The 24,094-nt window shown below is 44.9% G+C and overlaps 1 protein-coding gene across 1 annotated transcript in view; it reads left to right on the top strand.

The window, feature by feature from the left end:
- The first annotated feature begins 11,562 nt into the window (after nt 1-11,562).
- Nucleotides 11,563-24,094, top strand: part of LOC146857161 (uncharacterized) — a 237,786-nt gene continuing 225,254 nt past the window's right edge. Inside the window, exon 1 of the mRNA XM_085647650.1 lies at nt 11,563-11,912. Coding sequence (XP_085503776.1) covers nt 11,840-11,912 — 73 coding nt within the window. The 5' untranslated portion in view covers nt 11,563-11,839. The remainder of the gene's footprint in view (nt 11,913-24,094) is intronic.

Genomic DNA, 24,094 nt, shown 5'->3' on the forward strand with positions numbered 1-24,094 from the left:
ATGTGTGCGCGCAGCAGTAATCACGCCATATGGCACCACTGCTGAAGCGCGCGCCCGCGCACATGCACTGTAAGCTGTAGCCGGCGGTAGCATTTTTTAAAGCCCTTACTAAAGTCTCTCCGAGCAGCGCATGCGCGCTGACTCAGCGAGACCTAAAAAAGGAGAGGCCTGGTAGCAAACTGCAGCGGTGGGCCTTCCAAAAAAAGTAGAAATTAAAAAAAAACACAGGGTGGGGACTTAACTGAACCTCACTGATCAGCATAGAGCAACAAAAATGCTGCACAAAAAATACAAAAATGTGAGCATGGAGAGGAGCAGGAGAAAAATTGTGGAGACGGGGGTGAAATAAGGGGGGGGGGTGAGTCAAGTGTGATAGGGACAGCCGTGGCCAGTGCAGGTAAGAGCGGTGGGGCCAGGTGATGGGGGGGGGGATTTCAATAGATGATGACGAGGGAAAATTATTTATTTATTTATTTTTCCCTCGTGGTCGTCTGTCGAATCCCCCGTTCCCACCGCTCTTACCTGCACAGGCGGCGGCTGGATGGGGAGACGCAGGAGGAGGAAAGGACCAGTTAGAGGGAAGCAACATAGAGTGTGTGCAGGGTTGTAGAGATGTGAGGGCCGTAGCAGCACATAAGGAGAGAGCAAGAAACACACAAGCAAGCTGGCCAAGCAATGGTGCAAGCAAAAGAAACAAGGATTGGCAAAACCAATATATTTGAGATTTAATGTGGTAAGGAATGCAGTGTTATTACATGAGAGTGAGACACTCAAAAGGAAGGCCGTAGGAGTGGACGGAGAGGGTTGTAGTTGTAAAGTAGTCCCTAATCCAGTTCAATAGAAGCACAGGAGTGGAAACAGAAGGACACACCTAAATAGACAATATCCTTATGTGAGAGATGAATACTCTACTGAGCAGAACCGAAACACGAGTGACAAAGTCTCCAGTCAATGGCTGAAAGAGGCTGGTGGAAGAAAGTCAGTGGTTAAACGGGGCAGACCCAAACTAATTCTATGTATATTTCTAGCAGTATAGGTCAGTTTGACATCTGCGCTGTAAAAACACAGACACGAGTTGAAAGTGACCATAACCCTTAAGTATTAACATTAGAGTTACCTGTATTTCGGCTGTTGAATTCCAATACGCTTCATCAAGTGATATCTTCTTATAATTTGAAAAGGCTGGTTTGGCAGTCAACAAAACGGATGGAAATAATGAGTTTTGTGGAAAATTAAATCAAAGCAACTTGCTCTGACGTACTAAATAAATAGGCCACATATTCACCCATGAATTTACATCGCATGCCTTTACAATGTGGGCAATACAAAAAACGCGTCGTTACCTTGCGTTCCATTACAGCGCAAGTCGTTACAACGACTTGCTTTAGGAAAGTGCTGGAGTTTAGAATACTATATTACACTATCCCAACTCCAGTCTGTGCAACAGTAGGGAAGGTGTTGGATTTAAAATCCAACAATGAGTTCCCTAAAGCAAGTCGTTGTAATGACTTGCGTTGTAATGGAACGAGTGGTAACGACGCGTTCATTGTAGTGCCTGCTGTGTAATGGCACTGGGTTGTTCTGACAGCGTTGCAAATGCTGTTTCCCGTACTAAACCAAAGGTCTATGGTGGAGAAATGGAATCATGTCCATAAATCTAATAGAAACGTTTTCGGCTAAAAACAAAAGGAAAGGGGAATACTAATGTAATAACCCACAACAGGTGGTACTCGTTTAAGCTGTACCAACAAAAGAAGGCCCTTAACAGAGCTACAAGGGCAGTCTTTCGGCAGAAACATTCAACAATACATTCTCCTCATAAACAAATACTGAAATCCTTGAGAAGGGCATGTAAGCAAGAAATATAGAAGGCAAAAAGGACGTATTATGAGGCGTTGCGGAATAAACTTCATCATGATGGCAAATTAAATAACATCAAGGTTTTGGGGGGAATTATTATGGTGGTAACAGGGCTAATAGTGCCAACATCTTTTAATCTGACTGGGCAGTCTTCATCTCTGACCTGGATGGTGTACGACTTGAATCTCCCGCAGATCATGGAGCACAGTGAAAAACAGCTTCCCTGGCAATATCAAGTGACCAAAGGGAAAGTGATGATGACTAAAATGTAAATACTATTTAGAACTCTAGTTCTCAAATGGATATAATACCGCCATCTGGAACCGAGCCAATAAACAAGTAAATGTTATCTAACCTTATGAGAGGGATTAAATCAACTGGCGCCCCAGGCCCAAATCTTCTCCTCAATGCTATTTTTAGAGCTAACCCGGACCTGTGGTCAGAGTTCTCGACTCCACTGTTCAAAGAGATTCTACTGACAAAGTCTGTTCCTAATGCATGGCAAGGGAGCATTTTGCAACCCATTTATAAAAGCGGTCCCTCCGATAATCCAGCAAACTACAGCTCAAAGCCCTAAAAGATGTTGAGGCAAAGGGCTTTGCCTCTCGCTTACTAGAAGAACTGGAAGAGTGGTCAGCATTGCATCATTCAATCCCTATTTATCAAACGGGATTTCGAAAAGGTCAGTCAACAATTTCAAATGGCAAAAACTGTACATCTGCTTTGTCGATCTAAAGGCAGCCTTTAACACTGTTCCATGGGAGCTGCGATGGAAAATAGGGCTTTGGGGGGGCGGCCGACCAAGGGGAGGCTTGCCCCCCCGGGGGGTTTTGGGCCAGGGGGCAGCCAGATCACGGGGGCTGGTTGGGCTATTTGGGCTGCATTGGGCTGGCTGGACTGGAGTTGGGCTACTTTTGGGCTGGTTGTGTATTTAGCCGGACATTTTGTGTCGCGATCCACCATTTTGGTGGTCGTGACACAACAGCCGGTTGAGGGTCACTGGTCTTGTGCGTTGTTGGTGCTGCGGGATATCCTTCGGTTGCTGGTTGGCTTACTGCGGTAGCCTCGTTGCGGTGTGTGTGGTGGTTTGCGGCGAGTCAGTGGTGACAGCGGGAGTTTGGACGGACGCGGTGGTTCCCGATGGCGCGTTCCGACGATCCGCGGGTTAGGGAGGCCCTCTGCCTCCTGGAAGAAGTGGGCCGCACTGACTTGTTGCGGCCCGATGCCAAGGTGAGACCCCAGCGACGTGCGGCGAGCGGCGGCGCTGCAGCGATCCTCGCTTGCGAGCCGCCATGCGCTGGTAAGAGGGTGGCGCGGCCGCATGGTGGCAGCGGCAGCGCATGGACGGCGTCGGCGAGGGGTGAGGCGGGGCCCCGAGGCCCGAGGAGGGCAGCCGAGGAGGGCGGCCTATGGCAGGACCACACAGGTTTAGACTATGAGGCAGGTGGAGTGCAATTGGACTATGATGAAGAGAGCGTAGAGGAGGGGGAAATACGGGAGCAAAGGTGGGGGAGGAGCGGGTTGGGGGGGACCAGAGTAATGCTTTTGCCAGTACCTTACAGGAGGCGCACCAACGACACAAGGCAGCGAGAGTGACGGCCCCCCTGTTCCACTGGTTAGGCGGAGGGATCCGATGCGGACGCCGACCTTGACGCCAGGTAAGGCACGGAACGGGGCAGGGAGTGGGTCAGGTGGGAATCCGCAGGTTAAGGTCTCGGTCGGCACGGATGCGGGGGGGAGGGGATGGGGGTGCGTTTGAATAAGGGCACGTATGTGCAAGACACGGGGTGGGACCGGACAAAGCGGGCTCAGGGGGGTCGGAAAAGGGCAGTAAGGAGGGGAAGGAGAGTCATGATATACCGGTGTGCAAACTGCTGTATATGGGCATTACAAACCCTTTGGGGGTGCACTTGTCGTTGGCCACCAAGGAGAAGATTTGGAAGGGGGATTACATGGATATTCTGAAGCTCCTGCACCGTGAGTTGACGGCGAAGGAAGGGTCGAAGGAGGAGGAGCAAGAGTTACTGTTCCCGTTGGTGGTAGCAGTGACGGTGTGGGCGCGGTACTTAGCACACAAACGGGTGATTTTCAAGGTGGACAACATGTCAGTGGTCCATGTCATCAATCGGCAGTCCGCTAGGGACCCACAAGTGCTTAAGTTGTTGAGGGTGTTTGTGCTGCGCTGTTTGGAGCATGACATCTTGTTTCAAGCACGGCATGTGCCGGGGGTGGACAATGACATTGCGAATGCTTTGTCTCATTCACAGTGGCAGAGGTTCCATGGGCTAGCCACGGCGGCGGCCGAACACAAGACGCCAGTGCCAGCGGGTCTGTGGTCGGTAGGAGAGAAAGGGTCATACAACTGGTAAGAGGGTCGGTGGCAGGGTCCACGTGGAAAGCATATGAGCATGTATGGCGGGAGTTTTTGGACAGTGGGGAAGGGCGACAGGACGATCGGGGGTGAGGAGCGAGCAGGTATTGCACTTTATTTTGACAATGATGGATAAGGGGATGTCGAAGGCGACGATCGCGGGCAAGTTGTCGGCCATAGCGTTCATGGGGAAATTGTGGTGGGGCTACGCGCCGTCTGTGGGGGAATTGGGGGCACATTTATTGGAGGGATGGGTGCGAGAAAGGGGTGCCACGGCCCATCAGCGGCGTCCCGTCACAGCGAATATCCTTCTTGGTTGGATACAGCGCTTGCCCAGCTTCTGCCGCAACCGGTAAGAGACCATTTTGTTTTCCACTCTTATGTCATGGCTGTATTTTGGGGCCTTTAGGGTGCCCGAGCTGGTGGGGCAGAGGGGAAAGCCAGGGGTATGATGGGGGGATGTCGATTTGCGGCCCAGGGAGGTGGCGGTTCGTTTGCAGCGCTCGAAGACTGATCAGCGGGGCGCGGGGACATGGGTGGTTCTGGGTCCCGCGTCGGAGCGGGCGGTATGCCCAGCGGAGTGGGGGGAGCTTTTGGCGTCCAGGTTAACGGCGGTGGCGGGGGAGGTTTTTCGCTGGGTCGACGGGGGACAAGTGACAGCGGCCCAGCTGCTGTGCGTTCTTCGGCACTCCCTGCACGTCATGGGTGAGGACCCCAAATTTTTCGGGACGCATTCTTTTAGCATAGGTGTGGCGATGGATGCAGCCAGACAGGGGTGGGGTGGGAGGACCTTATGCGCTTGGGGAGGTGGAAGTCTGACTGTTACAAGATGTACGTCAGGTTGCAGGGTGCCGGGAGGGAGGAGGAGGTAGGCAGTGTATTTCCGTTGTTCTGACATGTGCCTCTTTCCAGGTGCGGTGGCGGGGCCGGACGTGGCCGGTTTGTCCATCCTAATCACAGGCCACTCTTTCATGAAGCGAGCAGAGCGTTATGAATGGGACAAGAGCAGGAATCTTAACTTAGAATTGGATCCTAGGCTTTTTTGCTGTCAGTAGCAGGGACAGGTGGGTATGAGGTGGAATGAGCTATTTCCGGCGCTGAACAAGGTAGTTAGGGGGGGAGTGTGTCCCGATGTTTTAGTCATACACTTAGGGGCCTGGCTTTGTTGAAGCAAAGGAAGCGGGATTTGCTGGAGATTCGGACACAGTGGTCCGGTTGCTACATCATGTGGTCCGAGTTTATTCCAAGGAGAATTTGGAGAGGGGCTGAGCGGCCAGCGGCCATAGATAGGGCACGCATGAAGATCAATAGAGACATGAGGGTTTTTTGCGACAGGGAAGGGATAGGTAGGATGGAACAGCCGGATTTGCGCTATGCGGCGGTGTATTTCTTTAGAGAAGACGGGGTCTATCTGTCTCGATATGGCATGGAGTTTTATATAATTCAGCTGAAGGAGGCTTTGGACAGGGCCATGGGTGTGTGCAGATACCCGAAGCGTCAGGAGGCCTGGGGGGGGGTCGAAAGCCGGCAGGCCCTACTTTCGAGTGGCGTTTTTTCCCTGGGTCATTGGGGATGTAATGAGGTATGGTTACAGTGTGATAGAACGTAAGAAGTTACCGAGTTAGTTAGGTGTAGGAAAGTTAGGAATTGTAAGTTGTGTTATGATTGTTGCAGGGGGAAACATGTTTAGGGGAGGGGGTGAGGGGTAAGATAGGAAGGCTATATTTAGTGAGGATTAGTTTTGTACGGCACAGGCCAAGGGATGTTGTTTGTAAGGTGCACCTGTTTCCAATAAAGAAGCCTTTTTCACACCAACAAGCTAGACTGTGGTCTGTGCTGCCCCCTGTTTGGCCCAATAGGGCTTTGGGGTGGCGGCCGACCAACGGGAGGCTTGCCTCCCTGGGGGGTTTTGGGCCGGGGGCAGCCGGAGCACGGGGGCTGGTTGGGCTATTTGGGCTGCATTGGGATGGCTGGGCTGGGGTTGGGCTACTTTTGGGCTGGTTGTGTATTTAGCCGGATATTTTGTGTCACGATCCACCATTGTGGTGGTCATGACACAACAGCCGGTTGAGGGTCTCTGGTCTCGTGCGTTGTCCCACCCACCCTCCCTAAGAGGTTGTTGGGCGCCCCCCTGTGGGTGGGCCCCCGTTTTTTGGCTTATCAGCCTCGTGGGTGGTTTTCGTGGGAGCAGGTGCATCGGGGGGTAAGAAGTGTACGGGGTTGTCGCTGGAACAGGTGCTGGTGTGGTGCACTATGCTTTGGGGGGCGTTTTTTCCCTAGGTCATTGGAGATATAATGAGGTATGGTTACAGTGTGATAGAACATAAGAAGTTACTGAGTTAGGTAGGTGTAGGAAAGTTAGAAATTGTAAGTTGTGTTATGATTGTTGCAGGGGGGAACCATGTTTAGGGGAGGGGGCGGGGGGTAAGATAGGAAGGCTATATTTAGTGAGGATTAGTTTTGTACGGCACAGGCCAAGGGATGTTGTTTGTAAGGTGCACCTGTTTCCAATAAAGCGGCCTTTTTCACACCAACAAGCTAGACTGTGGTCTGTGCTGCCCCCTGTTTGGCCCAAAGCTAGTGACATGGGGAATGCCATGCAAACTTCTTGATTTGATCATCCTCCTCTCTACCAACGCATGGTTCAGGTAAATTTGACTCTGCGAATTAACACCTACAGTGGCCTAAAGCAAGGATGCCGGCACAGTGTTTATTCAACCTTTTAATGGCCGATCTACATCAGCATTTGGATAATGTTTATGCACACTCTCCTAAATTTGCAAATTGAATCTAAAATACCTACAACATGCTGACAATACTATATTACTCAGCCAAACGCCTATAGACTTACAGCGGTTAATCAAGTCCTTCGATGAATATGTAACAGCTAATTGTCTGGAGCTGAATAGTATGAAAACGAAAATAATGTCAATAGGGCAGTCCACTCTTAGACCCCGAGATTGGCAAGTAAGGGGGATGCCCATTGAGTCAGTCAGGAGTTACACATATCAAGGCATTTTATGTGATGAAAAGGTGTCATTTAAAGGACATCACAACCTTTTAAGAGCTAAAACTGCTTCCTCCATCTTTGCTTCTAAGTCATTGCGAGACAAATTAATGTGCCCTACTTATGACCATTTGGAAAAAATCATGGAAGCAAATTTGGTTCTTGCGCTAATGTATGGCTCAGTCACTTTTCGAGGCCGGGATGATAAATTATTGGGCCAACTACAAACTAAGGCTTTTAAGTCTTTCTTCAAGATTCTGAAGAACATTGGCCATACGGAAATCCATTTGAAATTTGGTCTTCAAAATCATGTCCTAGTGAGACAGGCTGCCTTCCTAAAAAGCCTACACGCCCAGTTTTTATTCGAGCCTGTCTCTCTAGCAAATCTGCGTTGATAAGCGGACATTGCTGTCAACGCTGGCCTATCTTTATTCACCTACGCTGATGACTCCCAAATTATCTTCTCACTCTCCAAATCTGATCCTTTTTCCTCTGTTTCTGTTCTCCAGTCGGGTCTACGTCAAATTGCGACTTGGATGAACAACAACTACTTAAAGCTTAACGCTAATAAAACGGAGGTACTTATTCTGGGTAAGCAGAAAGATCTTTGGGGCACTCGTCACTGGCCGGACGAATTGGGCCCTCTTCCCTGTCCCGCTGACCATGTCCGCAACTTAGGATTCTTCATCGACGACTCCTTGAAAATGCACCATCACGCCACTAAAGTGTCGGCCACTTGCTTCACTATTCTGAAGTGGTTGCGTAAAATTATCTGGATGTTGCCAAAAGACACCCAAAAAACCGTAGTCCACGCCCTCATTACGTCGCGCTTGGACTATGGTAATGTTTTGTTTCTAGGTGCAACCAAGGCGGTATCCCGTAGGTTGCAACTTGTGCAAAACTCCGCTGCTCGACTTCTATGCGGAGTTCCCAGACGCATCTCTATCTCCCCCCTTCTCCGTGATCTGCACTGGCTTCGCTTTGACAAGCGTGTTGAGTTTAAAGCCCTCTCTTTTATGCACAAAATCAAGTGGGGTCTCGCACCTGACTACTTACAGATTCTTGTACGTCAGTATGTTCCAACCCGCTCTCTTCGCTCTTCCTCACTTGAAAAATTTGATGTGCCTCGGTTCCAACTCTCAAGAATGGGAGGCAAATCCTTCTCTGTTTTAGGTCCTTCTCTTTGGAACTTGATTCCTCTTGCTTTGCGCAGAGAACCGTCCTATTCCCACTTTCGCTGTGCCCTTAAAACCTGGCTTTTCAACCAATAATCTATTTTTTTTTTTCTTTCTCCTTTCAATAGCTTCGTCCAGGCGCCGGGAAACCCTTTTTGGGTAGCTGTTGCGCCATACAAATTAAATAAATAAATAAATAAATAAATAAATAAGAAGTCAGCAACTCTGATTTTATAGGTGTTTGGAGATCTCATTTATCTGCATGCTTCCACACTTTCAACTACCAGTCATCCTGGCTTTTAGACTAAATAAAGCTTCCTTTAAGAACCTTTTAAATCGAGCAACAAAGCTACCGTCCTTTATAGCAGATAAAGATGCTTTAGCTGTCAAAAAGCATGATTGGACTGTAATTAACTTCTACGAAAAACTTGAGGTCCATCCTTACCTGTGGTCATACTTTCCACCTCCCATGAGGGATGCATTTCTCAAGTTAAGATTTGGCAGGTATTCAACTAAGGACAGTACCCCAGGTTGGCTGCAATAATGCACAACATTCTGTTGTAGACTTTGTGGTTAGACAAAAGAATCCATACTGCCCACAGTTTATGTCTATCCGCATCTGCTACAAGCACGGTGAACTCTGTTAAAGCCACAGTTCTTAGAAGCAGGAGTGAGAACTTGCCACCATGCCGTTATTCAGTGTTTATCGGGCAGGTCAATTCCTTTGATCTGCCACCTTATCAAGTTTTTGATAAAGGCAGACAGTATGTTGATGTCTGTATCTTAAATGGGTAGCTTTGATTTAGGAGAATGTTTTATTTGTTTGAATAAAAACATTTGACTCTGTAAAAATATGGATAGGAAGATAAGCGCTTTTCATTTCTATGTCCATGTTTTTTTATCAGTTTTACTATTAATATGCAGTGGTTTATTGGTTTTGTCTCTATGAAAGCAATGTTTAAACCAGACTCCTTTAGCATTAAGTGTAGGAATTAGTTTTAAAAAAATCCAACAGAATTTGTTTAATGTCTTAAAGAACTATTTTATCATCTTAAAATGCCTAGAATTAATTGAAAAACTCCAAGCACTTTAGTATTACCTTGCACTGACCGTAGACTATGATTGGCATTGTTTTTAGGAGCTACGTTTTGTCTTATTTTATAGTGTTTAGAATGTACTGAAAAAATGGAAGCACTTTAGAGCTACTTTGAGTTAAATTTTGAATAAGATTGACAATGGTTTTAGAAGGTAATCCTTATAGACTTGACACACTTGTAAATTTCTCTTTTTCCAGGTGAGATATGTTTATTGCCACGCATTTTAGTTTTACCATCGTTAGATTCTGATTGTGACTGATGTATAGTTGTTAAAATGCAGTTTTTATCAAATTGTCCACATTGTAATGATTTTTATTATTCAGACAATAAAATCCTTATTATTATGAGTAATGGCATCACAGCCTGCCTGAGAAGGGCTGGCTCCTTACCCAGTAGCGGCCTGTCCCCTGCCAAAGTGGTGGAGGGGGCAGGCCGGAGAAAGAAGGAGGGAGGGGGTGAGGGTTAGGGGACAAGAAATAATAATAAAAGAAATGAAAGAGACTTACCTTAAAGCCGCCGCCATCCCCTTCAGGAACGCGTACCTCCCTGGGCAGAGGCTACCAGCCGGCCCTGTGGCCAATCCTGAAGCTGCTCTCATGGACTGGCCAGAGCGTCAGCAACTAGCGCTCCAGGCAGACTGGGAGCCCGTGCCTGCTCTCTCCAGCCCCAGGAACGCAGCTGAGGATGGGGAGCACTTCAGTGCGCGTGAGGGGTTTGACCGGCCATAAATGACCAGCCAAACACCTCATGCACAGTGAAGGGAGTGCCCAGCCCACCACTCCCCCACCAGCAGTGTCATCCCCTGGACCCGTCCCCAAGACTCGTCAGACTTCTATGGGCGAGTCCAGTAGATTAAAATAAAACGATAATAAAACGGGGTTAAACCCCGCTTTTATTATCGTTTTATTTGCTGGTGGTGGCGAGGGACGGGGCGGCGCTCCTCCGCTCTAATTGAGCGGCCGCCACTGTGACAGCCCTTGAAAGTCAGTTGAGTTCAGGTTAGAAGCACTAGTGATGCCCCTTTGAGTGTGACTCCAAAAGTCTGACATTTGACAAACCACCTTGCAGACATCCAACATTAATGCCATGTAATAGGCTATCACCGTACGCACAAGAGCCCTTGGCTACGTGACACAACACACACGGGCCTCCAACAGAACACACAGTACATTGGAGAGAGCTCCTAAAACACATCCAATGCAATCCATGACAACCTCATGTGCATAAGCCAGCATCAAAGGCATGTAGGTGGCAAACGCTGCCAACTCAACAACACCTGCCCATGCAAACATGTCTGTTCGAATCTTTCGGAAAAAAAGTAGCTTAATCGAACCACACCCTTAATGAGTGGAACATTCCGTTATAGTGTTTTATCTGGCCAGTGATGCAAGCTAGAAACTACCTGCGGAGGCCAGGCTGTGAACAAGCAACAACCCAGTTCAACGAAACACTGCAAAACCATGCGCCCATCAATACACACACCACAACAGCAGAAAGAATTTTAGCAGGTACAAAGTCATCCAATGTTCACATTAACCGACAGAAGCCATTACTATACCAAACGCCTTACAGCTGGTAGACAGAGAATGGAGAGAGATTCTGGACAAATCATTTCATTTCCCCGCGCCGAAAAAAACGATTTGACCTTGTGTAATGTAACTGGTGCCATGTCATAGCACTTCAATGCCGTCGGTCCGAGTTCGCGCCAAGTCAAAATGCAAAAATAAAAATAAACTGCAAATCCCAGAATACTTCAAAGAGTACGTCCAGCCAAAGAAGGCTCTACGATGCCATATGAAAAGGAGAAATCGCTGTACAGATGTTGACTGGTTTTGCTCTGCATAAGCTGATTCAATGCGCTGAGTTAGTGGCAGCGAGGATACGGAAGACAAACAGCTTAGTTAGACACTGACGTGCGCGCGGTGGGTCAAGCCTTGCAAGGAGAGCAACAGTGGCAAAGTCCGAAGGAATGAATAAGCAAGAAAGTTGTCTCTTGCTCCGAAACTCCTCCGGCTGATCTTTGAGCTCTCGTTGAGAGCCCCTCATCACTGCCCTGAGCGCTGTACCAGCATGGGAGGAGCTCCGCGGGTCACCCGGCTCGGCTTGGAGACGGACTTCTGGGCCCAGGCCAGGATCTCGCCTCCTGTCCCGAGCTCCCCTCACCCTCGTGTTCCACGCGGTGGACTGTGCGGGACCGCCCTCTGCGGTGACTGCGTGACTCACGGAACCGGATATAAAAGCACGCGGTGCCCGTTCTCCACCAAGGCAGTGCGGCTAACACACTCCTCATAGAGCTCAGAAGCCAAACCACACGTCCTAAACAGTAAGCATGCCCAGCAAAACCGTCCTGCCCACGAAGGAGGAGGCACTGCCCGGCCGCGCCGAGAAGCTCCAGGTAGCAGGTAAGGATGGCCCATTTCAGGCCAGTTTTTATATACCTAGCGCTTAGTGAATTCCCCAGTTTCAAGCACTATACCGATTTAGACAGATTGCACAACTGACTTTTGCACAAGGCACCACAATTTGGTGACAGTGTCGCCAGAGACCTCAAGTTAACCATGTGGCGTGCAAGTTTTCATCCAGACTGGTAATTTCAGTTTTGCACTGCCCTTCATAGCTGGTAGAGGAGCGTCGCCCCACTGCCCAGAGCCAGCAGCTGATAAAGAAAGTGTATAATAACACAACGTTATTATCATTTTATTTATCACTGTATCCGCCGAGGTGGAGACGGAGTCCAAGCAATTAGTATAGGGTGGTGCGTGGCCGGGCACGGCAGGGCGGAGGAGTAGTGTGCACTTATAAGTGCGCATGTCAGTTTGGCCGGCGTCTTAGACGGCCGTATAGACATGCACACTTATGTTTCTCCAACCCAGCTGTACTGCACAGGCTCCCAGGCACTGTCTGAGCGGCAAACGAGGCTACGCAGACAAATCCTGCCGGCTTGCTTTCATAGCATGACAGCAGCGTCTGGATTGGGTGGGGAGCCTGTGCTTTGAGGCCCTTCCACTTCTGGGCCGGACAAAATGAGCATCGAGGCGGCCGGCAGCGTCAGTGGGAGCGGAGCAGCAGGTATGCTTTTAAAATGTTTATTTCATTCCCCAAACACCTCCACCCCAGCCACCCTAGCACCTTAAATAGGCGGCAGCCGCCACTGCTGCAGCACTAATACTAGAATGCAAGGAATGCAATACAAGTAGTGACAAAGCCAAAGAGTCTGGCTTTGGCTGGCAGCCTTTTCATTTTATCAATGATTGTTTAGTTTTTCCATGTGTTTTGCATACCTTTATTGTTGTGGGGCTTCCTGGCTTGCTTTTGTCAATATCATTAAATAAATGGCTAAAAACTAAATTTTGGTAGGTCTCAAAAAGCACACTTTGCTACAGTAGTCCCGGGCAGTGAAAGGTAGTACTTTGTGTGCATATTTTATTCTTGTGAAAGAAAAGAATTTCTCACCTACCGTGAAGGTCGCCAGTAGGTAGTTATAGTTAGGACCTATTTTCCGTAGGAAATCCTCAACATTCTATTTGGAATCACTTTGGCGCCCGTTGACGAATCTTCGCGAATTTTATAAAACTTTTGGCCAGCTCCGGTCCGCTCCTATCCTGAAAGTATCGGGATGATTCGTGTAGCGGGGGCTGAGAAAAAAAGGGGGGTCCCAAAACGTGTTTTCCCCATGCAATTTCCCATAGGACCTTTAGCCGCAGCTACAGCCCGAACTGCTGAACGGAATTACACCAAATTTGGCAGAAAGGTAGACCTTAGTTCGGAGTCATGCCTTGTGCTTAAATGGTGTAAATCCGTTCAGTAGTTCCTGAGATAATCAAAAGTAAAATCACATATATATCTGGGCGGAGCCTAACCACACATCTCATCGTGAGATCTGATTGACTGTCAGCACTTCATCCAAGAAGTGTTGGCAGCCATCTTGGGACCAATATACATGATAGCACCTCATTAAAAAGCATTGCAGTTAATAGAAGGTTTTAAGACTTTAGTTACATTATAAATCATTTGTTGATGGAACCATACTCATTTTAGGAATTGTGCTATGTTCTAAGGTGATTTTACCATGTGAAAAAGCCTTCTGCTGGGATATCATGAATCATGTTTGAGAGAAAACTATTTTCTCATGCTTTTCCCACAGAGGTTTGGAAGGTGATCTATAAGCTAAACTGAGAGCATAGTTACTGTAAATTCACATTATCTTTCTCAGTCATGTGAGAATGAAGTCTGACATTCTCAGTAAAACATGTACATCCAACAAGGGCAGAGACTGTCAGTTGATTCCTTTGTGTTCTACTGCAGCTTCCCAGAGTGTTCCAAAGAACAACTAGAGTGCTAACAGTCGGACTTATGATAAACGTATGGCACATCTGAAGCCATCTTGATTGAAATAAAGTGGTAACTCTTAAAACATTTAATTTGTAAAGGAAAAAAATGAGGGGGTTCATTTTGCCATAGAAATTATGATTAGTGCTGCAGAAAGAAAAATTAGGGCACATTTTGAGTGACTGCTCAAATCCTCTTCTATTTCATTAAAAAAATCTGACATGCAGACTGAAACGTGCACTTTGAATACCAGCAGCAGACTTCCCTGGTGAGCAGTAGCTTTACTACAGTGATCTAATGAGAAACTAGAGTGCTACCATTCAGAATTTATGGCAAATGTGTGACACATCTGAATGCCTTCTTGATGGAACCAAAGTAAACAAGCATTGAAAATGCAATAGGTCTCGGCCTCGTTTAAGTTAAAGCAATTCTGTTTGTAATTAGGTGGCTTTTTAGCTTTGCTTGTATTAGTGTTTTTCAAACTTTCATGTACATAACATGCATATGTATGCATATAACCTACTGGCGGTCGCCAGTAGGTAGTTATAGTTAGGACCACGTTTCCATAGGAAATCCGCAACATTCTATTTTGAATAACTTTGGCGCCGGTCGACGAATCCTCGCGAATTTTTCAAAATAGGTGGGGCGCTACGCTCCACTCCTACCCTGAAAGTCTCGGGGGGATTCATCAAGCGGGGGCTGAGATAAAAGGGGGGTCCCAAAATGCGTTTTTCCCATGCATTTTTCCATAGGACCTTTAGACACAGCTACAGCCCGAACGGCTGAACAGAATTACTTGAAATTTGGCAGAGAGGTAGTCCTCAGGTCAAGGAAGTGCCTTTTGTAGGTTTGGTGTAAATCTGTTCAGTAGATTCAGAGAAAATAGCCTTTAAACCAATATATATATCTGAGCCAGCTTACGGTGCGCTTACGGTGCGCTTACCGTACGCGTACGGTGGCGTGCGCGAGCGCGATTCTGGTTGGCTGTTAGATCTTAGTAAACATTCGATTCGGTCGAAACCAGGAAGCGGCGGCCGCCATTTTCTCTCTCGCTCTCTGAGTTGGGCAGCAAAAACGAAGCCCAAAAATGTGTAAAGAGGCAGTTTCTTGAGATCCTAACCACCCAGGATTGATATAGGGGTCCCCAAACAACCCCCAAGCCCAAAAAAAAATATTTTTTTTTTTCGGAAATTCGCCGATTACGCTTACGAACTGCGTTAACTGGGCGCGCACGCCACGAATGGCGTAAAGTAACTTAGCATTTAAAAAACCGTACAAATTCACTGAAAAAACCATAGGTTTCACACACGTTATAGTTAGGAATTAGCATTTAAAAAACCTTGCAAATTCACTGAAAAAACCATAGGTTTCATACATGTTATAGTTAGCTGTACATTTCACTCGTAAAAAACCAATGAAATTCCCCCGTTATAGTTAGTGCAGGCAACTTATAACTCACGCGACCGCAATCTTCTGCTGATGACATATGTGTCTTTATGAAAAAAAAATATTTGTAATATATGTATAGCTAAAATTTAATGGAAGAAGACAGGGGCAAATAAGTGTCTAAATACAGTATTAGCATCAGCAGAGGATTGCGGTCGCGTGAGTTATAGTTGCCTGCACTAACTATAACGGGGGAATTTCATTGGTTTTTTACGAGTGAAATGTACAGCTAACTATAACATGTATGAAACCTATGGTTTTTTCAGTGAATATGTATATGTATGCATGCATTTATATTCATATAGATATGCAGATTATAGTTTATATATGTATTTATATATATACACATGCATATATATAAATGAATATGCATATATATGCATACATATAGGTGCATATGTGTGCGTGTAGAGAGAGGTAGAGAGAGGTAGAGAGGTAGAGGTGTAGAGGTAGAGGTGTAGAGGTAGAGAGGTAGAGGTAGAGAGGTAGAGAGTAGTAGAGAGAGAGGTAGAGAGAGGTAGAGAGGTAGAGTGTAGAGAGCGAGTAATAGAGAGTAGAGAGTGAATAGTAGAGAGTAGTAGAGAGTAGTAGAGAGAGTAGCAGAGAGTGAGTAGTAGAGAGTAGTAGAGTGTGAGTAGTAGAGAGTGAGTATTATAGAGTGAGTAGTAGAGAGTGAGTAGGAGAGAGTAGTAGAGAGTAGTAGAGAGTGAGTAGTAGAGTGAGTAGTAGAGAGTAGTAGAGAGTGAGTAGTAGAGAGTAGTAGAGAGTAAGTAGTAGTGAGTGAGTAATAGAGAGTAGTAGAGAGTAAGTAGCAGAGAGAGAGTATTAGAGAGTAGTAGAGAGTGAGTAGTAGAGTGAGAAGTAGAGAGTAATAGAGAGTGAGTAGTAGAGAGTAGTAGAGAGTGAGTAGTAGTGAGTGAGTAATAGAGAGCAGTAGAGAGTAAGTAGCAGAGAGAGAGTAGTAGAGAGTAGTAGAGAGTGAGTATTAGAGAGTGAGTAGTAGAGAGTGAGTAGGAGAGAGTAGTAGAGAGTAGTAAAGAGTGAGTAGTAGAGAGTGAGTAGTAAAGAGTGAGTAATAGAGAGTAGTAGAGAGTAAGTAGCAGAGAGAGAGTATTGGAGAGTAGTAGAGAGTGAGTAGTAGAGTGAGAAGTAGAGAGTAGTAGAGAGAGAGTAGTAGAGAGTGAGTAGTAGAGAGTAGCAGAGAGTGAGTAGTAGAGAGTGAGTAGTAGAGTGAGTAGTAGAGAGTGAGTAGTAGAGAGTAGTAGAGAGTGAGTAGTAGAGAGTGAGTAGTAGAGAGAGAGTAGTAGAGTCGTAGAGTAGTTGAGTAGTAGAGAGTGAGTAGTAGAGAGTAGTAGAGAGTGAGTAGTAGAGTGAGTAGTAGAGAGTGAGTAGTAGAGAGTGAGTAGTAGAGTGAGTACTAGAGAGTAGTAGAGAGCGAGTAGTAGAGAGTGTGTAGTAGAGAGTGAGTAGTAGAGAGTAGTAGAGAGTGAGTAGTAGAGAGAGTAGTAGAGAGTAAGAAGTAGAGAGTAAGAGAGAGTGGTAGAGAGTGAGTAGTAGAGTGAGTAGTTGAGAGCGAGTAGTAGAGAGTGAGTAGTGGAGAGTGAGCAGTAGAGAGTAGTAGAGCGTGAGTAGTACAGAGTGAGTAGTAGAGAGTAGTAGAGTGAGTAGTAGAGAGTGAGTAGTAGAGAGAGAGTAGTAGAGATTGAGTAGTAGAGTAGTAGAAAGTGAGTGGTAGAGAGTAGGAGAGAGTAGTAGAGTGAGTAGTAGAGAATAGTAGAGAGTGAGTAGTAGAGAGAGTAGTAGAGAGTAGTAGATAGTGAGTAGTAGAGAGTGAGTAGTAGAGAGTGAGTAGTAGAGATTGAGTAGTAGAGAGTGAGTAGTAGAGAGTGAGTAGTAGAGAGTGAGTAGTAGAGAGTGGTAGAGTGAGTAATAGAGAGTGAGTAGTAGAGAGTGAATAGTAGAGTAGTAGTAGAGAGTAGTAGAGACAGAGTAGTAGAGAGTGAGTAGTAGAGAGTGAGTAGTAGAGAGTAGTAGTGAGTGTAGAGAGTAGTAGCGAGTGAGTAGTAGAGAGTGAGTAGTAGACAGTAGTAGAGAGTGAGTAGTAGAGAGTGAGTAGTAGAGAGAGTAGTAGAGAGTAGTAGAGAGTGAGTAGTAGAGTAGTAGAGATTGAGTGGTAGAGAGTAGTAAAGAGTAGTAGAGTGAGTAGTAGAGAGTAGTAGAGAGTGAGTAGTAGAGAGTGAGTAGTAGAGAGTAGTAGCAAGTGAGTAGTAGAGAGTGAGTATTAGAGAGTAGTAGAGAGCGAGTAGTAGAGTAGTAGAGTTGTAGAGAGTGAGTAGTTGAGTGAGTAGTAGAGAGAGAGTAGTAGACAGTAGTAGAGAGTGAGTAGTACAGTAGTAGAGAGTGAGTGGTAGAGAGTAGTAAAGAGTAGTAGAGTGAGTAGTAGAGAGTAGTAGAGAGTGAGTAGTAGAGAGTGAATAGTAGAGAGTGAGTAGTAGAGAGAGTAGTAGTAGAGAGTGAGTAGTAGAGGGTAGTAGAGAGTGAGTAGTAGAGAGTGAGTAGTAGAGAGTAGTAGTGAGTGAGTAGTAGAGAGTGAGTAGTAGAGAGTGAGTAGTAGAGAGTGAGTAGTAGAGAGTAGTAGAGTAGTAGAGAGTGAGTAGTAGAGAGTAGTAGAGTGAGTAGTAGAGAGTGAGTAGTAGAGAGTAGTAGCGAGTGAGTAGTAGAGAGAGTAGTAGTAGAGAGTGAGTAGTAGGGAGTAGTAGAGAGTGAGTAGTAGAGAGTAGTAGCGAGTGAGTAGTAGATTTCCAAAACTGCGAGTGGCTTGCAGCTTATTCTCCGGCGCTTTGAGGAGTTCTGTTTGCTGCGTGGACTGGAAATAAATGCCGTCAAGACCAAGTTTATGGTCCTCAATGGCCCTAGCCCGTGTAGGTCTTACAAACCCTTTAATGGCGTAATTCTTATGAATGACATACCCTTGGAGCAGGTTGACGCATTCACTTACTTGGGAGTCACCCTGCAGAAGAATATGCGTTGGAATAGTCATCTGGACTTGTCTAAACTAAAGTTCCAACAGCAGACAGGCTTCCTTTTGAAAAGATTTAAAGCTTCGCGGACACAACCTATTTGCCCCCTCCTCGAGATTTACTCGATGAAGATTCGTAGTTCGTCCCTATATGGTTCTGAGCTATGGGGGTATGGTAATAACCCACAACGACTGAATGTCATGGAGAGTGAGTTCGTTCGGAAAGTCGTTGGTGTGCCCCAAAGTACTCCTTTGCTACCCTTATTTTGGGACCTTGGTCTGAAAACCTTACAAGACACAGCTAATCTGCGGCCTTTGCTGTATTGGCGCAGGGTATGGTCAACTGAGGAGCTTAAGCACTATGCTATGGGCCTAAAGGAAATTATGGAAATAGATCTTTTTCAAAAGATAGAGTGGCTGAGGTCTATAAAATCATTACTTTATAGACTGGGATGGAATAACCTATGGGATGATCCCCAAAATGCGATGTTCCCTTCAAAAGAAACACTTAAGGCTAAGTATTGGGAACTAATTGGCCTAGAATCATCAGCCAAGGGGAGTACTTCCGTTTTAACAGCCAGATATCTAGAAATTAAGGCCTACCCTAGACAGGAACTATTCTGGGGTTTGATTGAAACTCCCATTGACCGAAAACTCTACTTCCAGTTCAGAATAGGTACCCTTTCGATTCGTATCTTTTCATCTAAATGGGTTAAAGGGTCTCAGGACAAATGTCCTAAGTGTCTGGATACGATAGAATCTTTGAGTCACTTTGTGTTTTTTTGCCCTCTTTATGTGTCCCCACGTAAAAAATGGGTATTACCTGTTTGTCGACTATTAGGTTTCCAAAGGCATGAAGAGGCCTTAAGAGTTCTGCGTACAGATCCGAGCCCGTTAATTGCAATAGCAATGGCAAAATACATAAAATGGGCCTGGATAATACGGTCCAGACAAATTAACACTAAAAGCGCCCTTTGAATAGGCACCTGCATTCACTCATTTACTTATTTTCCTGCTAATAGATTTGTTTAACTGTTCAAATTGTTAGCCTGGGATATTTAGTTGGTTTTATTGTACATTTTAGACGTGGACAAAATGTCGTCATGTAGAAATGAAATGTTTTTATTTACTTGGATGTATAGGCACCAACATTGTGTTTACAAGGTGATGAATAGTGTAATCTATGGTGTTTGCTCATAGAATTACGTGATTATCATGTCTTGGTGTAACTTGTATTGATCTTATGGTTGATGCCTGATACTTTTATGACTTAATTGTCGAATAAAGTTTTTGAAATCAAAATTGAGTAGTAGAGTGAGTAGTAGAGAGTAAGTAGTAGAGAGTGAGTAGTAGAGAGAAGTAGAGAGTGAGTAGTAGAGTGAGTAGTAGAGAGTGAGTAGTAGAGAATAGTAGAGTAGTAGAGAGTGAGTAGTAGAGAGTAGTAGAGAGTAGTCAGTCAGTGTCAGTCAGTGTCAGTCAGTCAGTGTCAGTCAATCAGTGTCAGTCAGTGTCAGTCAGTCAGTGTCAGTCAGTCAGTCAGTGTCAGTCAATCAGTGTCAGTCTTCAGTTTCAGTCAATCAGTGTCAGTCAGTGTCAGTGTCATTCAATCAGTGTCAGTCAGTGTCAATCAGTCAGTATCAGTCAGTCAGTGTCAGTCAGTCAGTATCAGCTAGAGCAGCTCTGCTGACCTGGTTCTCTCTCTCTAAAGCAGCTCTGCTGACCTGGTTTCTCTGGCTCTACAGCAGCTCTGCTGACCTAGTTCTTAGGCTACAGAGCAGCTCTGCTGATCTGGTTCTCTGGCTCTACAACAGCTCTGCTGACCTGGTTCTCTGGCTCTAAAGCAGCTCTGCTGACCCGGTTCTATGGCTCTAAAGCAGTTCTGCTGACATGGTTCTCTGGCTCTAAAGCAGCTCTGCTGGCCTGGTTCTCTGGCTCTAAAGCAGCTCTGCTGACCTGGTTCTCTGGCTCTAAAGCAGCTCTGCTGGCCTGGTTCTATGGCTCTAAAGCAGCTCTGCTGACCTGGTTCTCTCCCTCTAAAGCAGCTCTGCTGACCTGGTTTCTATGTCTCTACAGCAGCTCTTCTGACCTGTTTATCTGGCTCTAGAGCAGCTCTGCTGACTTGGTTCTATGGCTCTAGAGCAGCTCTGCTGACCTGGTTCTCTGGCTCTAAAGCAGCTCTGCTGATCTGGTTCTCTGGCTCTAAAGCAGCTCTGCTGGCCTGGTCCTCTGGCTCTAAAGCAGCTCTGCTGATCTAGTTCTCTCCCTCTAAAGCAGCTCTGCTGACCTGGTTTCTCTGTCTCTACAGCAGCTCTGCTAACCTGGTTCTCTCCCTCTAGAGCAGCTCTGCTGACCTGGTTCTCTCCCTCTAAAGCAGCTCTACTGACCTGGTTTCTCTGGCTCTACAGAAGCTCCGCTGACCTGGTTCTTAGGCTCTAGAGCAGCTCTGCTGACCTTGTTCTCTGGCTCTAAAGCAGCTCTGCTGACCTGGTTCTATGGCTCTAAAGCAGCTCTGCTGACTTGGTTCTATGGCTCTAGAGCAGCTCTGCTGATCTGGTTCTCTGGCTCTAAAGCAGCTCTGCTGGCCTGGTTCTCTGGCTCTAAAGCAGCTCTGCTGACCTGGTTCTCTCCCTCTAAAGCAGCTCTGCTGACCTGGTTTCTCTGTCTCTACAGCAGCTCTGCTGACTTGGTTCTCTGGCTCTAGAACAGCTTTGCTGACCTAGTTCTTAGGCTCTAGAGCAGCTCTGCTGACCTGGTTCTCTGGCTTTACAGCAGCTCTGCTGACCTGGTTTTCTGCACTCACGATGCACGCACCCGACTTCGCGAAAGTTTATTTAAAAATTATATAAGTTTATTATAAGTACAAATATATTATTTTTATGAATATCTTACATAATCTCTTGCCCTAATATGTATATTAAAGACACAAATATATCATTTTGGAACATACATTTTTTTTGCAGGAGTCGCGCACACAGAGCGCCCCAGCACTTATATGACATCACGCAGGACCCGCAACCGCGCAAACATCTCGTACCGTAATGCGCATGTGTCGCGAATGGGCGGGAGCAGGAGTCGCGGACTGGTCGCATACCAATCGCGCACATCACGTGATATTAAATGTATATGATGTAACTGAAAAACACGCAGCCCTCGCACACCATACGCGGATCCTTCATGACTTTTCTAAAATGGCGGCTAGAATGCGCGCACCCACCGTTATGTGTACGCTTTGAGTGCGCGACTTCAAAAAAAATTTGAATTTTTTTGTTTTAAAAGAAAATAATATAAATATATTAAATTAAAAAATGAAAACAAGAAAATTAATCAATATTTCAGTTTGAATTTTTTAATTTTTTGTGTGCAATTTTCAGAAAAATATATAATGTTATTAAATGAATAAAATATTTTATAAATAAACGGTTAAAAAACTGTAGAAAATCAGTACAAAAAAAATAGGTATAACTACTATCACACTTAAAAATTAGCATTTAAAAAACCTTTGAAATTCACTGAAAAAAAACATAGGTTTCAGAGACGTTATAGTTAGAAATTAGCATTTAAAAAAGCTTTGAAATTCACTGAAAAAACCATAGGTTTCAGAGACGTTATAGTTAGAAATTAGCATTTAAAAAACCTTAGAAATTCACAGAAAAAAACATAGGTTTCAGGGGTGTTATAGCTAGCTGGCCATTTCACTCATACAAAACCATAGAAATTCCTCCGTTATAGTTAGTTCTGCTAACTATGACTCGCGCGCCCGCAATGCACTGCTGATGATGTCACATATTGCATCATTCATGACATGGTCAGTGACATCACTGATGACATCACTGATGACATCTCAAATGACATCACTGATGACATAATCCACGTCACAATCTGATACACCTCATCATACACTAGTATAACCTTTCATCACTCACTGTAAAATACAGAGTACCATATTTGAAACCACTGACACACCAATACCAGTTACTACATACCCACTCACTGATTCCTAAGTCTACACACACAACTACCGATTCAACAACAGAATCATTTATACATGCAGTCACTAATTATTAGAACACTATCAAATGCACTTCTACACATATATAGACATTGACACATCAACAGTTATCTTAGTCGGTTATGCAGTCATCCTACTCACTCATGAAAAAAATTAATCGCACTTACATTTACTCACTTCACAATTATCCAACAACACCTCGTTTATTCAAACACATAGTAACTCATAGTTAATTTGTTAAAAAAGCACCATTACAATTATACACTCATTCATATAGTTACTTTCATAATCACTGACTCTTACACATAATTATTTATATACACCAACTCTCACATACAATGCCTTTTATTTTTTTACTTTGTTGAAGATGCACAACTAAAACATATATTCGCTCACCAACACACAAATAAATACGCTCATATAATTGTAATGGTGATTTTTTAACATATTAACTATGAGTTACTATGTGTTTGAATAAATGAGGTGTTGTTGGATAATTGTGTAAGTGAGTAAATGTAAGTGAGTAGGATGACTGCATAACCGACTAAGATGACTGCTGATGTGTCAATGTCTATATATGTGTATAAGTGCATTTCATAGTGTTCTATTAATTTGTGACTGCATGTATAAATGATTCTGTTGTTGAATGGGGAGTTGTGTGTGTAGACTTAGGAATCAGTGAGTGGGTATGTAGTAACTGGTATTGGTGTGTCAGTGGTTTCAAATATGGTACTCTGTATTTTACAGTGAGTGATGAAAGGTTATACTAGTGTAAGATGAGGTGTATCAGATTGTCACGTGAATGATGTCATCAGTAATGTCATTTGAGATGTCATCAGTGATGTCATCAGTAATGTCACTGACCGTGTCATGAATGTTGCAATATGTCACATCATCCGCAGTGCATTGCGGGCACGCGAGTTATAGTTAGCAGAACTAACTATAATGGAGGAATTTCTATGGTTTTGTACGAGTGAAATGGCCAGCTAACTATAACACATCTGAAACCTTTGGTTTTTTCTGTGAATTTCTACGTTTTTTTAAATGGTAATTTCTAACTATAACATCTCTGAAACCTATGTTTTGTTCAGTGAATTTCAAAGCTTTTTTAAATGCTAATTTCTAACTATGACGCTCTGAAACCTATGGTTTTTTTCAGTGACATTCAAAGGTTTTTGAAATGCTAATTTTTAAGTGTGATAGTAGTTATACCTATTTTTTTGTACTGATTTTCTACAGTTTTTTAACTGTTTATTTATAAATATTTGAATCATTAAATAACATTATATATTTTTCAGAAAATTGCAACAAATGTTTTTAAAATACATTCATATTGATACATGTTTTTGTTCTCATTTTTATTTTAATATATTTATATTATTTTCTTTTTTTTAAAAAATCCCCATTTTGTTTCGGAGTCGCGCACTCAAAGCGTACACATCACGGTGAAGGATCCGTGTACGGTGTGCGACGGCTGCATGTTTTTCAGTTACATCGTATACATTTAATATTACGTGATGTGTGCGATTGGTATGCGACCAGTCCGCGACTCCTGCTCCCGCGCATTTGCGACACATGCGCATTACGGTAAGACATGTTTGCGCGGTGGCGGATCCCGCGTGACGTCATATACATGCTGGGGCACGCTGGGTGCGCGACTCCCGCAAACAAATGTTATGTTCCAAAATGATATGTATGTTTCTTTAATATACATATTAGGGCAAGAGATTATCTAAGATATTCATAAAAATAATATATTTGTACTTATAACAAACTTACAT

This window comes from Triturus cristatus, chromosome 3_2, assembly GCF_964204655.1.
Source record: "Triturus cristatus chromosome 3_2, aTriCri1.1, whole genome shotgun sequence".
Taxonomy (NCBI): Eukaryota; Metazoa; Chordata; class Amphibia; order Caudata; family Salamandridae; genus Triturus; species Triturus cristatus.